This window comes from Apiospora hydei, assembly GCF_038363865.1.
Source record: "Apiospora hydei strain CBS 114990 chromosome Unknown utg000004l_segment0_segment0, whole genome shotgun sequence".
Taxonomy (NCBI): domain Eukaryota; kingdom Fungi; phylum Ascomycota; class Sordariomycetes; order Amphisphaeriales; family Apiosporaceae; genus Apiospora; species Apiospora hydei.
Window position 1 is genome coordinate 9,378,766 of NW_027117363.1, and position 13,285 is coordinate 9,392,050.

The 13,285-nt window shown below is 56.0% G+C and overlaps 6 protein-coding genes across 6 annotated transcripts; all 6 read left to right on the forward strand.

The window, feature by feature from the left end:
• Window positions 1-720: 720 nt before the first annotated feature.
• On the forward strand, window positions 721-1,301 carry PG997_005395 (uncharacterized protein; the record flags this gene model as incomplete). Its single annotated transcript, XM_066809710.1, has 3 exons — window positions 721-735; window positions 804-1,093; window positions 1,190-1,301. 3 exons carry the CDS (start codon window positions 721-723, stop codon window positions 1,299-1,301), a joined length of 417 nt encoding a protein of 138 aa, XP_066673328.1.
• Window positions 1,302-3,306: 2,005 nt separating this feature from the next.
• Window positions 3,307-3,558, forward strand: PG997_005396 (uncharacterized protein; the record flags this gene model as incomplete). Its single annotated transcript, XM_066809711.1, has 1 exon — window positions 3,307-3,558. One exon carries the CDS (start codon window positions 3,307-3,309, stop codon window positions 3,556-3,558), a length of 252 nt encoding a protein of 83 aa, XP_066673329.1.
• Window positions 3,559-6,065: 2,507 nt separating this feature from the next.
• On the forward strand, window positions 6,066-7,054 carry PG997_005397 (uncharacterized protein; the record flags this gene model as incomplete). The annotated part of the gene is made up of 2 exons (XM_066809712.1): window positions 6,066-6,307; window positions 6,394-7,054. The coding sequence occupies 2 exons, from the start codon at window positions 6,066-6,068 to the stop codon at window positions 7,052-7,054; spliced, it is 903 nt and encodes a 300-aa protein (XP_066673330.1).
• A 1,703-nt stretch (window positions 7,055-8,757) lies between these two features.
• PG997_005398 (uncharacterized protein) lies at window positions 8,758-9,549 on the forward strand (the record flags this gene model as incomplete). The annotated part of the gene is made up of 1 exon (XM_066809713.1): window positions 8,758-9,549. The coding sequence occupies one exon, from the start codon at window positions 8,758-8,760 to the stop codon at window positions 9,547-9,549; it is 792 nt and encodes a 263-aa protein (XP_066673331.1).
• Window positions 9,550-9,578: 29 nt separating this feature from the next.
• On the forward strand, window positions 9,579-11,364 carry PG997_005399 (uncharacterized protein; the record flags this gene model as incomplete). Its single annotated transcript, XM_066809714.1, has 3 exons — window positions 9,579-9,907; window positions 9,965-10,393; window positions 10,434-11,364. The coding sequence occupies 3 exons, from the start codon at window positions 9,579-9,581 to the stop codon at window positions 11,362-11,364; spliced, it is 1,689 nt and encodes a 562-aa protein (XP_066673332.1).
• A 425-nt stretch (window positions 11,365-11,789) lies between these two features.
• PG997_005400 (uncharacterized protein) lies at window positions 11,790-12,218 on the forward strand (the record flags this gene model as incomplete). The annotated part of the gene is made up of 1 exon (XM_066809715.1): window positions 11,790-12,218. One exon carries the CDS (start codon window positions 11,790-11,792, stop codon window positions 12,216-12,218), a length of 429 nt encoding a protein of 142 aa, XP_066673333.1.
• Window positions 12,219-13,285: the final 1,067 nt, after the last annotated feature.

Sequence of the window (13,285 nt, forward strand, 5' to 3'; positions counted from 1 at the left end):
AAGTAATGCAATGTCTGGCTTCATGCTAACAATGACCGCAGCTCCATCCAACCAAGGCCGCGCAGTTGAGCAGCCTTTGCCTTGTTCTTTTCCCATGGCCAACAACAAGGAACAAAGCCAGTTACCTCGGCGCACCCGCGCCTTGTTTATGCATCCACTGCCAATTGCCGGGCCGCGGGTTGTTCCGCCCTTCAGTCCAGATTGGCGGCTCTTGGCGATGCAATGCATGAGGCGCACGATCCAATTGCGGTGGAGTTGTCGCTCCATAGAAAGCCCATCGAAAGCCCAATATGGGACCGCCCAGAGCTCATTTGCCCAGCAATGCGACCTCGTATTCTTCCCCCCAGTGCCCCCGATTGCCCCCCAATAGCTAGCCGTTCGTGCCAATACTACGGCATCGAAAGAGCTAGACCAACGGCTGAACGGCTTTCTCCCACCAAAGTGGAAACGATCGTCACGCCCCGGGAGCTCGGATGACGTTGCGAGAGGCTGAGCCGTCCGAACTCTTGTTGTTGTCGCCCAAATAATTTCGGGCCTCGTCTGATCTCGAGTTGTCAATTCAGTATTTAAATCCAACGTCCGCCGGCTCTACCTTCTGCTTTTTGCTTCTTCTCACCATCGGCAATATCACCAGTATTACCATCCATTCGTTCCTCTTACCAAAACCCGACTCAGAAAAATAATAATTCTTTAATCACCTCCAAACTCCAAACCATCAAAATGCGTGCCTCCACCGTCTTCGCCACCCTCGCGGCCACCGCTGCCACCGCCTCCCCCTGGCCGCCCGCGCCGCCGACTACCAGTGGGACGTCACCGAGTGGGACGCCGGCTGCAACAACGACGGCTGCACCTACCAGTTCAAGATCGCCGGCGCCGCCACCAGCGACTACCCGGCCCGCCCGGCCTTCTCGGCCAGCTGCACCGGCCAGTCCGTCGACGGCAAGGTCTACAACGACTACACCGACTGCAAGCTCGACTCCAAGGACGTCAAGGGCAGCCTGGTCTCGCGCCTCAACAAGCCCGAGCAGCTCCTCGGCACCCGCACCGTCGTGCCCCTCCAGGTCAGCTTCCAGTTCGCCGACCTGAACCAAGAGTATGTTTTGTCCCCCTCCTCCACTCCCTGATCTCTCCCATGAACCGCGCATGAGAGAGATGGATAGAATACATGTGCTAACTGCTTCTTCTCCAGCAACACCTACTGGAACTACACCGGTATCCAGAACACCACCTTCAACCGTGGCGCCGAGCAGCCTCCCCTGTCCTTCGCCATCATCCCCAAGGAGTCCTTCGGCATTGCCTAAATGTCTTGACCACCCTGATCTGACGGCACGCGAGGGCGATGGTGGTGGATGTTGGAACTATGTCCATGGTTCAACTTTCTAATGTAATTACTCCGTAACGAATCATCTGTACATAGCGGCTTATTATATATCACCTGAGTCGAACATTTGCCGTCTTCCTACTGCTCTGTTGTGATGCTGTATGTAAATTGTCCATGTCCTCTTAGCTTGAGAGATTAGCAAGGCGGGTCCGTGATGGGTACCTCTTCCGAGGGCCGATCGTGATCCGTTTGATGGATGTAGCTATTATTAGCATGCGGCGTAGTCTACTAATCTGAATAAATCGTGTATTTGCGGAGTGTCTGTGCCGCCCAAGGGGTTTAACTATACCACTGAAGGCTTTGTACCGGTCCACTTCGCGATGCATTTCACGATCCATCTCAACCTCTTTTACACCAAAATTATCAAAAACATACCAATATAATATGAGTATAACCAGCCCAAACCCTCTAACCCTAACCAGTTAACACTAACCGAACTCGTGTAAAACAAAATCATCGCGAATAATATTGGCCAAGTATCGGTACATGGCAGTCACGGCTGGCAACTTGGGCGGCACAGTCACGCCGTGTATCTGGATGCGAGCGGGTCTTACCGTCCACCCAGTAATCATGATGTTCACAGACAGGGCTGGAATAGCAGGCGATAGCAGCAAGTAGCTAGCTCCATTCCTGCCCGCCAAAGGCCGACTGAGACCGCCGCTTCATTCGAAACCATCATCTGGGTCAAGGCTTTGGCTGCGACTGTGAACGCTCGATGACCCATCCACGCTTGTTCACACCTGCGATGCCCCAAAACCCCGTCCTGACGGCTTCCGGGTCATTCAGGTAACCAGCAGCTAGTTGTGTGGTCAAGCTTCTCGCAGCGGCGGCGGCGGCGGAGTGTGCGGCTCTGAGAGCTGTTTGTGAGCGGACGTGCACAAGGAAGGCAGCGACTGCCGGCTCGTCTCTCGCAACAGCGGTGTCCTAATTAGAGGCACGGTGTCATGGATGCGGATGAGTTACCGGTGGTCGAAGGAGATGATGAGTTGTAAGGGATTTTCATACTGAGTGGCGGAGTTGAAGCCCGTCCGAGAGATCAAAGTCTACATGGCGATGCTGATCAAGCGGGAGGCGTCCATCTGCTTTAGACTTGCAGTCGTCTACGTGGAGGTAGGAATCCACGGCCACGAATGTTCTTTCTCGGTTGACCGTTAGCAGTCCGAACTGCCCAACTATGTCGAACAACGCACAACACTACCACCAGCAGCAGCAGCAGCAGTACCATCAGCCCAAGCCCGAGCAGTATCAAGCCCCCAAGAACGGGCTCAAGCCCGAGAACAGTCTGCCTTCTTACCAGCCCGAGAAAAGACGGGCTACTAAGCCGCTCGTTTTACACAAATTCCCCTATCTACTGCCAGCAGTGTGACTCATTTGATACATGGCTGTTGTCATTGTTGCCACAGGCTTCCGTTTGTTTCTGTGTGTCTCACACCAAGTAGGCAGCAGTTCCAACTGCCTAGTATTTCCATCCCTACGTTCAGCCCTTGGCTTGCTGTTGGCTTTCGGACTACCACTGAATGGCCCAAAACACACAAACAGAGGATGCCTTGGCTGTCCTTGGCAGACTGCCCTGGACGTGCGCGCACCTCCCCCTCATACGTTTTCGACACCTGCATTAGCGCCGATGCAACCAGGTGGTCGGGGAACGGGGGATACCCCGCGCAACCCCAGGATATAAAGCTAACCCCCAAGGACGTGCCATTTGCGTCCCGTCCCTCCGGCTTTCCCAACGAGAGACAACCGAGGCAACTGATAGCAACATTGTACCAAACTGATCCCCCTATCCAGTCGTATCTATCTATTCCATAAAGTAACTTCCTCTCCCGTCCAATCTTTGACGAAGCCCTGCCCTCCCCGTCCCGGATGGAAATAGAAGATTGAACTACTGTCCTTCTCCTCGTTCTCACCCCGTTGCGGAGTAAACAATGACGATCCACACGCGGTCCGGCTCCATCTCCCCCCTCTCCGCGATCCAGCTGTACAAGGGCGTAAGCTACGCATCGGGCCGGCTGGAGCCTCACATCGCTCTCCGCATCCTCTGCCGGGTCAAGTGGAACAGCAAGCGGCCCGGCCTGCAAGCCGTGACCGACGAGCACGTGCTGGTTCAAAGAAGGGCGGCGGCGGCGGCGGCCATTCGGCGGGAAAGATCACGTCGAAAGAAGAAGTGCGCGACATGATTGCCAAGGTAATAAATCGAGAGCGAGGGAGTGAAGAGATCCTCAGACGTCACAAGATATGCAGGGCTAACTAATATTGGTACGATCATGACCCCCAAAAAGGCTTTGGAAGCCCCAAAGTCGCAAGTGGTCGTCTTGTCATCGAGAGATTCCAAGACCAGGGATGTCCTCTTGGAGTACTCACCCGAAGGAACAAGTTCCTTGGGAGACCGGCCGGAGCTCTGGGCATCCTCGCCAGAAAGATGCTGGAAGAGCGAGCTGCGAAAGATCGTTTCCGCGGTATAGGCCATTTGGCCTGGATGGGACGTCTCCAGGTTTCGTTCGCTAGAATGCCGGACGGTAATGTCATCTATTCTCGGAATGGACAATAATTAGCTGATAGGTTTTACCGATCCCTGGATTAGTATATGCTTCCCCCCCAATCACGTGCTGCTTGCTATGTAGTGACCGTCACGCACTACTTGCTGCGTTTTGAGTGAATAATTTACTTTCTTTAATATTCACGGTTTCCGTATGCTCCCGGCCGCGGCGGCGGCCAGTACACGAAAATGGCAGAAGCCCCGTACTTCCCACAGTCAGCCTGTGTAAACACACTGAGGGTGTTGAAAACTACGCACTTTCGGCTACAAGTGTGGAGTGGGTGACACTTGAGTCGAGACTGTCCAAAGGAAACCCGCCTTTAGAACGAGACAGAGATGAGATACGCAATGCCATCAATGAGGGCAAAGAATGGCCTACACATTTACGTTACGGCCTTAATCCCCGGGCACAGGAGACTAACGATGGAGCAAAACAGGCCAGACTGATGACTGCCGCTCAGACCGCACATGATCTTTGGGCACTATAAACTACGAAATGCAACGCCAGATCCTGGCGGCCGTCAAGTTGCGATCCTGGACTGTGGGTACGGGGCGGGCCGACCCTCCGCCATGACCCAGCTTTCTGGCCTCCAAGCAAGAGCGAGGATATCTGAACACTCCAGGGCTGCGCGGGCTTAGTTGGAAGACACCGAGCGAAATATCTTCCTGATCCCCTCGTTTTGTATTCTAAGAATAACGTCGAAAAGTGGAGGGTGGGCAACTCCTGGTCCGACAATGAGCGTTGAGCACCCAGCGCCGGCCGTAGAAGCGGCCACTGACATGTAGACTGAGTTCTGCATTAGGTGGCATCCAGTTCTCATGAAAGCCAAGGGCCACTCAAACGATTTCGAACTAGGTCAGATCGGGAAGCGAGTATAAGATCTGGGTAATACTTCTTCAAACCACACTGCCCGCCATATAGCAAGCGAGTGGAGAATGTCGCAAACGCAAGATTGCTGATGGTTGCTAAATTAGCAATCTTTCTGAAGCCCTTGACCACGCCGGGTCAAACTGTCCTTATCGTGCAGCAACAGCGGCTTCTGGATGCCCCCGTCGACCGCCCACCAAAGAACTGGGAAGTATAACTTGGCTTATTGAGTTTAATTCAGGCTAATATAGATACAGTTAATCCGTTCAACGAACATCCTTACCAACCGCACTTGCCAGCATCAGTGGTTTAGTGGTAAAATCCATCGTTGCCATCGATGGGCCCCGTGTTCGATTCACGGCTGATGCAAGGAAACTATCTTTTTGCCTTTTCTTCTCTTTTGGCATTTGTATTAGCTTTGAGTCGCAGTGCTACCATAAACCTCCAGAGATGGTAGTCCTGGCTTTTTGACGCATAGCATAAAACAATTAGCCGAGTCTGCCGCAGTTGGCTCACTCAGCCTCATTTCGACTGATAGGTGATCATTCCTTCACATGTGCGCCGTGCGGTAACTAGCCGATCTCCATATCAGGGGCTCATTGGCCTCAAGTTGGAGGGTGTTCACACCGGTCCAACGGCCTTCGAAAAAACAATCAACTCACCATGGCCAATGATCAGGCTCCGGGGCGCTTGCCTGCATGCCAAGTCCGACCAAGATTGGTTTGTGTTCTCAGCCTGCCTTGATTATGTCCGCCCCCAACAAATCATTAATTCCAGGCAAAGCAGGCAGGACGAGCAGTAGCATATAGCACAGAGGACATGCGAGATGAACCACACCAGAGCCAGATCACGAGATGGTCCTTTGCGAAAGTCCACGGCAGGGCGTGAGTCAACCGCGTTTTGACTGGCCGTGTCCTACATGGCAGCACTGGCTAGCTGCAGGCTGGAGGCTTGACGTGCAGATGCAGTAAGACAACATCGGTTGCCGTGGACGTATCGCAGAGCCCGAAGCGAGGTCGTCCGCGCCCGACTTTGCTGACAGCATAACACATACGCTATTACCCCGCTCGTTGCTACATCGTTATCGTGCGATCGGCGGCTCTGGGATCTGCACCCCTTTTCCCTCTTCTCCCTTCTTATATATCTATCCGTGAGTTCCCACTCAGAGACCGTGTACATCGTCCTCTCCGAGAAGCCTTGTTCCTGGGGTTCCCCTGGGGCTAAGATATAACAACCTCCACAATAGCTGTCTCGCCACCCATCATCCTTCACCAACCACCATGGCCCAGAAGCAAGTCTTCGTCCAGCAGGTCGCCTTCATGGAGGGCCTCAAGTACGTGACCCCGGCCCCGGAGACCCGGCCCGCGACGCTCGCCAACGTGCACGCCCGCGTCTGCGCGCTCGAGAAGCTGCTGTCGCAGCCGCAGCCGCCGCCGACCGCGGCCCCGGACTGGGAGTCGCTGCGCTACCGCACCAACCGCCTCTGGCGGACGCCCTCCCCGGCCCCCGCATCTACGCCCTCGTCGTCGTGGCCGACCAGTGGTGGCCGTCCGCCGAGGCCATGGACGAGCGCGCCGTCGCCGTCGCGCTGGAGCAGACGCTGCGCAGCCTCGGCATCGTGAGCTACTCGGCCGCCGAGGTCGGGGTCAAGGCGGAGAAGGAGGGTGGCGGTGGCGGCGACGTCAGTGTTGGTGACGACGACGACGACGGCAAGAAAGCCTGTGGCGACGGCGCCGGCAGTGACCAGTTTGACCGTGCCGCGCAGGATTTCTGCCGCCTGGCGGGCAAGCACCGGTACCAGCCGATGCGACCGATTCAGACCATGCGCGAGTTCTACGCCGCCGCCTTCGAGTTCAGTCTCGTGCTCGAGGGCAAGCCCGCGTCGCCCGTGCAGTACCCGCCGCCGCCCGGCTACAACCCGCCCAGCATCCACAGCCACCCCGGCATGCTGCCCATGGGCCGGCCCTCGGCGCCGCCCCCGCCGCCGCGGATCATCCGCGTCGAGAAGAAGAGGCCGAAGAAGAAGGCGCCCAAGAAGGGCGGGTTTCTACGGCTCATGGCCTGCGGCCGCGGGGACGACTCCGACTCCGATTCCTATTCCGGCTCGGACTCGGATGATGAGAGTGTCCGCGCCCGGAGAGGTGGAGGCGCTTGTTGCCGCGCTGGCTGTCGAAGGGTCGCTCGAAGAAGCGCCGCAGCGGCTACGACACGGACTCCAGCAGTTGCAGCAGCACCTTGGCTGATTAGCCATTGCAAGGCGTTTGGCTGACTGAAGAAGCAAGTTGGAAAGGGTCGTTTAGTCACGTCTGAATACGTTGGAGTCTTTCATTGCGCAGAGATTGTGGAATGGACGGTATGGCGGGGTATCTTATGTTAGAAGGCGAGTGATTCCAGGCAGTTATATGACATTTTCCAGCTGCCATCTCATCGTTCACCCTTCTCATGGCGAATGACTGAAGATCGCATGACATTAGCTTTTCGAAAAAAAAAACAGTGAAGCTATGTTCGTATGATCTTTACCCGTGCTAGTATCCATCCGTTGAAGTATATTCCGGTTGTCAAACAGTGGCTGCAGTTGCAGAAACACTGTCAACCCCTTACTCGCCCGGCGTCACGGCCACAACTCAAAGTTACCGGCGGAGATCTCCACAATAACGAGCAAGCTGTGACCGTCGTTAACTCCACTAAACAAATAAAAATCTCGTGAAGCCAAATATCAAATGCGCTGCACAGGTGCAGGCCGTGAATCCCAAGCCCCCGAGGTCGTGCACAATCGGCAAAAAGTAAAGTTGAAGGTCCGCCTGGGGCTCGAACCCAGAATCTCCTGATCACATGGAATCGTAGTCAGACGCCTTACCATTGGGCCAACGGACCTTGTATGCTAGTGTGTGTGTGTGATGTTTGTTGCTGGGCTTATTGGTGCTTATCACGAGGATGGCCAACGAATGCGTTGACGAGAAATAGAAACGCTTCGCCGTTGACACGACAAGGTTGGACACGAGCAACTTGGCTGGGCTTCAAACTGCAAGATGAGAAAAACGTTCTTCTTAGCTTATGCAACGGGTCAGTTGGTGGACATTTGGTTTGCCGCAGAGACGACAGGGTAACACGCTCTAGCAGGGATTGCATCTTTAATAGTTCAGCATCCGACAACTACGGCAAGGATCATGCCTGGGTCTATTGACCTGCTTGGCCAATAATGCCTGGGTAATGCCTGCCAAACCCGTTGCCCAGGATTCGAGATTTCATCTCCCTTGGCGTCGGTAGTTATGCCTCGGCATTCTTGGCAGGAGACATGGCCTGGAGATATTAGGTAAGAGGATAATAGCATGGGCTCGGGCAATCTCCCTTTTCATCCCCTCTGGCCCGATATGGACCGATCTACTCCAGTCAGTTCTGCGGACTGAACATTAGATAGGCTGAACATGACTCGTACATCAGGCAAGCCGTCGGCAGTCGGTCCGGAAGACCCACCCCGTATGTTCCGGCGACACCATGAACGAAAACGGCGACCAAATCGTCTAATCGTCCCATAGCGCCTGGACTAGGACTCCACGGTCCATGGGGGTATCCAAGTCGGTTATCGTGCCGACCCATCCATTCGGAACTCTAAAACGGGATTCATCTGGTAAGAGGTGACATCGTCTGCTCTCTCCGGACATTCAAGTGGATGTTGGTGTGCGGCAACCAGTCACAGGATGTAGATGTGGTCTTGTTTCTTTAGTGCGCCGATGTCCTGTCCGTCTCCGTAGCAAGGAGATCGTGGTAAAAACCAACGCGGAATCTAATTTCGCCGCGAACGCTGGGCATTGTAAACAAGTTGGTAGATCCGCATGTGCAAGTCGCCAGTCTTCCTCGATAAACAAACTTATCCAGTCACTCAACAACTCAAGCCGCACGTGCGACAACAGGTCATACCTGACCTGAACGCCGAAGCCTCCCTCACGAGAGAAAGAGAAACGAAACCGAGCCATGCCGTTCGACCTGGACCCCATGGACGGGTCGATCGACGAGATCCACGGACCGCGCCGACCCATGCACCCGCAGCAGCAACCGCGATACAAACAGATGCCGATCGACGACGATTTGTTCTACAACCGGTCGCCGCCCAACAAGCCCGGCGCCGCGCAGACGTTCCTGGCCATGGACGACATGTCCGAATACGGCGCCCGGCCGTCCGGGCGGGGGCGGTCGTTCTCTATGGACAGCGTCCGGCCCGACGAGCACCGGCAGTTCGTCCCGGCCTACAATACCAACTACGACGTCGGCAAGGACGCGAACTTCAAGGAGGTCCCGCAGTTCACCGAGGCCAATCTGGGCTTCCCGAGTCCGCCGAAACAACAGACGGCCACCTCGCGACGGACGTCTCGGCGCAATAGTATCAACGAGAGGAAGAACGATGCCAACGGTCATCGCAGCCGAGAGGAAGATCATGAAAGCGCCCCAAGACAGCTTCCAAAGAGGCCGCGCGAAGACGAGATCGAGGCGGCTCGGAGGATACTGGCCGCGGCCGAAGCCAGCAGCCGTCGCGAACCCAGCGTGCGCCGCGACTCTGGCGCTGCTGCTGCCGCTACTGCGTCACCGCAAAGATCCCAATCGCCACCCGCAACAGTGCGATCCGCCACCCCGCCTCCCATCGGCCGGCCGAGGAGATACTTCTACGACGAGACGGAGCCGGGCCAACAGCAACACAAGGAGCCAGCAGGCCCGGGCACCCCCGACAAAATCCCCCTCGCTCGTCGTCCAAGCGCCCATCCTCCCTGAAACGACGAAGCGCCACCAGCATGTCCACCATGCCGTCCCGCATCGAGCCGGTCCTCGACCACTACCAGCTGGACGAGGACGAGGAGGAGCAGCTCCGGCCCCCTCCGATGCTTAAGGACTACGGCAGCATGAACAGCCACAAGCGTGTGGGGAGTAACGGCAACAACAGCAACAAGAACCACAACGCTCGCTCCGTGCGGGAGGCGGAAAGCTCCCGGGACGTCGAAGATCTCACCAGCTATCCTCGAGGCCTCCTTCCCGTACCGATGACGAAAGGCCGACTGCGCCGAACCTACAGCGACGACGAGCTTTCCGTCCACCGCGGCGGTAGCTACGCCCCTCTTCCAAGCAGAGCGTCGTGAGCCACGGTTCGCGCCACCGCATGCCCGAGTTCTTCAGTGAGGAAGCCTTCCAGACGGTGCTCTACAACCCCATCACCGCGCACGAGCTCCAAAAAGTTCAGCGAGCAGCGCCTCTGCGGCGAGAGCGTCGAGTTCCTCGCCAAAGTGAACCAGTACCAGGAGTCCCTCAACGGCCTGTCGGGCCAGCTGGCGCACATCCACAAGACATTCATCTCGGACAGCTCGGCGTCCCAGCTGGGCGGCGTGCCGCGCGAACTGCTGCTGCAGGCGCACCGCGACATCAAGACGACGGTGTCGGGGACGTTTGCGGGGATGGAGGGGCTGTTCGGGGATCTGCAGAAGCGGGTCGAGCAGACGGTGTTTACGGACATCTATCCGCGGTTCGTGAGGGAAAAGGTTGCGCTCAGCGCGATCTATGCGTTGGCGAATGATCGGCACAAGTACCAGGGACTGGGCGATTGTTTCTGCTTGAGCGATCCCAAGTACGTCAAATCTCCTTACCCTCTACTCACTCTCACTCAGAGTCTTGTGGCACAAGCTAACAACCCCCCAGCAAAGCAGACAACCCCATCGTCTTCGCCTCCGACGGCTTCGTCAAAGTGACGGGCTACAGCCGCCGCGAAGTCGTGCCCCGCAACTGCCGCTTTCTGCAGGGCCCGCAGACCGACCGCGAGACCGTGCGCAACATGAAGATGTCGCTCGACGCCCGGAAAGAGACGGTCGAGCTGATCCTCAACTACAAGAAGAACGGCGACCCGTTCTGGAACCTGCTGTACATGGCGCCCCTCTTCGACGAGACGGGCACGCTCGCGTTCTTCATCGGCGGGCAGGTCAATTGTTCGACTACCATCCACTCCAACACCGACGTCATGAAGGTCCTGGCCGGGACCCCGACGCCCAAGGAGGAGAGCTTCCGCCGCCGCCTAGAAGAGCGCCGGTGATCCACCGACAGACCTCCATGCCGTCGGCGCGGAAAGCCCTACTGAAAGCCTTCGGCGTCCGCGTCGACGAGGCGCGGACCCTAGGCGAGTCCGGCATGGAAGACCAAGTCCTCGGCCGGATGGAAGGCCAAGACCTCGACGCCCAGATCAAGGAGTTCCGGACCGCGTACTCCAAGTACCTCGTCGTCAAAGCGGACACGTTCGTGATCCACTTCTACTCGGAGGGCGTGAGCGAGATGCTGCACCCGGGCAACACGGCGGGCCTGGTGACGGGGCAGGAGGTGTTCCGGTTCTTCAAGGCCAACATGGTGAGCAAGGAGACCGACTACCGGTCGCGCGTCCGGCTCGCGGTCCGGAACGGCAATCCCATCAGTGTGGAGATCCGGCTGCAGACGCGGCGGAGCGCGATGTATCGCGGGGACGAGCGGTTCGTGACGCACTGGACGCCGCTGAAGGATGAGCATTCGGGGACGGAGTGGGTGGTTATTACGCTGGCGCCGACTATGGGGTGAGGGTGTTGTTAATACTGAGAGACTCTTTAACTGTGGCCCAAGAATTGACAAGTGAATATTCCTATAGCGTTACAGATGAACTCGGATTATGAGCGTATTGCTAACAGGGTTGAGCTTTCCGTCCGATATCTCTCACTCTATGTGCAACCGATAACTCGGCACCGTCCTGTCCCAAATTAAGCTCAGACCAATGAACGTAATAACTGTGTCTTGATTAGGCAACTTTGAGTTCCTGGTCTAGGTGGTCGTGGCAGTGGTGGCTCTGCACCTTATCCCTAACGGACTGCTGGGTTACAAACTCTATTAATCTGCTCGTCCATATTGTCTTTTTTTCCCCTCTCTTCTCTTAGGTCTCAAAAATCATCTGGCAAAGCATTCATTCACTCTCCTACTTTCGTCAATCTTTCCCTCCATCGTCCCCCACAATGTCTGAACTGCCTGTTCCATTGCCATACTTCATTTTCGTCACGGCGCCTACCCTCGTGGGATGGCTGCAAATAGGCGCAGTACCTTTTATCCCAGAGCGTCCTTACGCTGCACCACCGACGCTTGTCACTTTCGCGGCGACATGGGTGGCCGTGGTCTGGCTCTTGCTGGCGCCTCTCGTCACGATCCTTCTCCTCCTCTGTGACTTCGGAGTAGCCGTGCCCGCCTTCGTTTTCGCCACATCGCTCGTCCAGCTCTACTTTTCCAAGAAGTTCTTCATGCTGCCCCGGTCCGACGCGGAAAAGAACATCCGACTGGAGCAGCGAATGGAGCAGCGACTGGAGGAGAAGCAGGAGACCATGCCCCTCAGAAAGGGGCCACACGGTACAGGTGGACATTATGTCTGGGATGGGTCACATCTGTGTTGACAGAGATCCATATCCGCCAGCATAATGGCAATGGCCCGTAACCAGAAGACGAGGAGCCGGCGCTGCTTCACTTGGGAAATACATGGCAAGCCTACGCTGATATGCTGAAACACTTTCACGATTCTCGGCTCCCATCAATGACGCACGACTCCAGGTTAACAATACCCGACATGGGTCGTACCGCCTAAAGCCGTAGTCTGTCTATCATCCAGCAGCCTCTGCCGAGCCCCGTTACTCAAACCTCTTCTATTCGGCGAGTTTGGTTTCTATGTATCTGTTACGACGGCCGGACGAAAGGTTTTGACGCACCTTTGCCGTCGACACTATCGCGAACAAGAACACAGTACTACTCCTAGGAGCTGGCCGATAGTCAATAGAGCCTTGACAGCCATGCAGCCAGATCCATCGATCATCGTTTCAGGATCCCAAACAAGGAAGAGGCAGCACCATGTCGAACGGATGGCTTGGCACTTGGTGATGATAGGTGACGTGACAGATAGGGCAGTTGTGGTTCTAAGATTAGACCTAGCGATACTCCTATATTGCTGCAATGGTATTATTCACAATGTCTTCTATCTATCTTACTGACATTATCTAGAACGTCGCAGGTGATGTCCCTGATTGATTCGAGCTTTCGTAAACCGAGCCGCCTAGGGGTATTTGGCGCTGGGGGCTGTAGAAGCAACCTTGGAGGTATGTGGGTATGCAGATCGCGGGAATTTGATTGGCGCCTAGCATCGCGCCAACCAGTTGCTTCCAAAGGCTCACAACGTGCAGATCATGGCCGATAATTGAAAGCCGGGCACCTGGTAAGCATGATTGGAGCGATTGTACAGCGCCAATGCAGCGTCAGTGCCGCACCTACTGTTATCCATCACCGCCAGAAACGGAACACCAGATGGACGCCGTGTTCGACAATGTGCCAATCGCCGACATCTGGAGAGCGTCTCTACGTGTGACCAAACCAACGACACAAATCTGTCCTAGCAACAACTTGGCTGCGTAAAGAAAGCTCTTTGGTGCCAAGATAGTCCCCTCAACCAACATCAATTCTCGTACCACGTTCC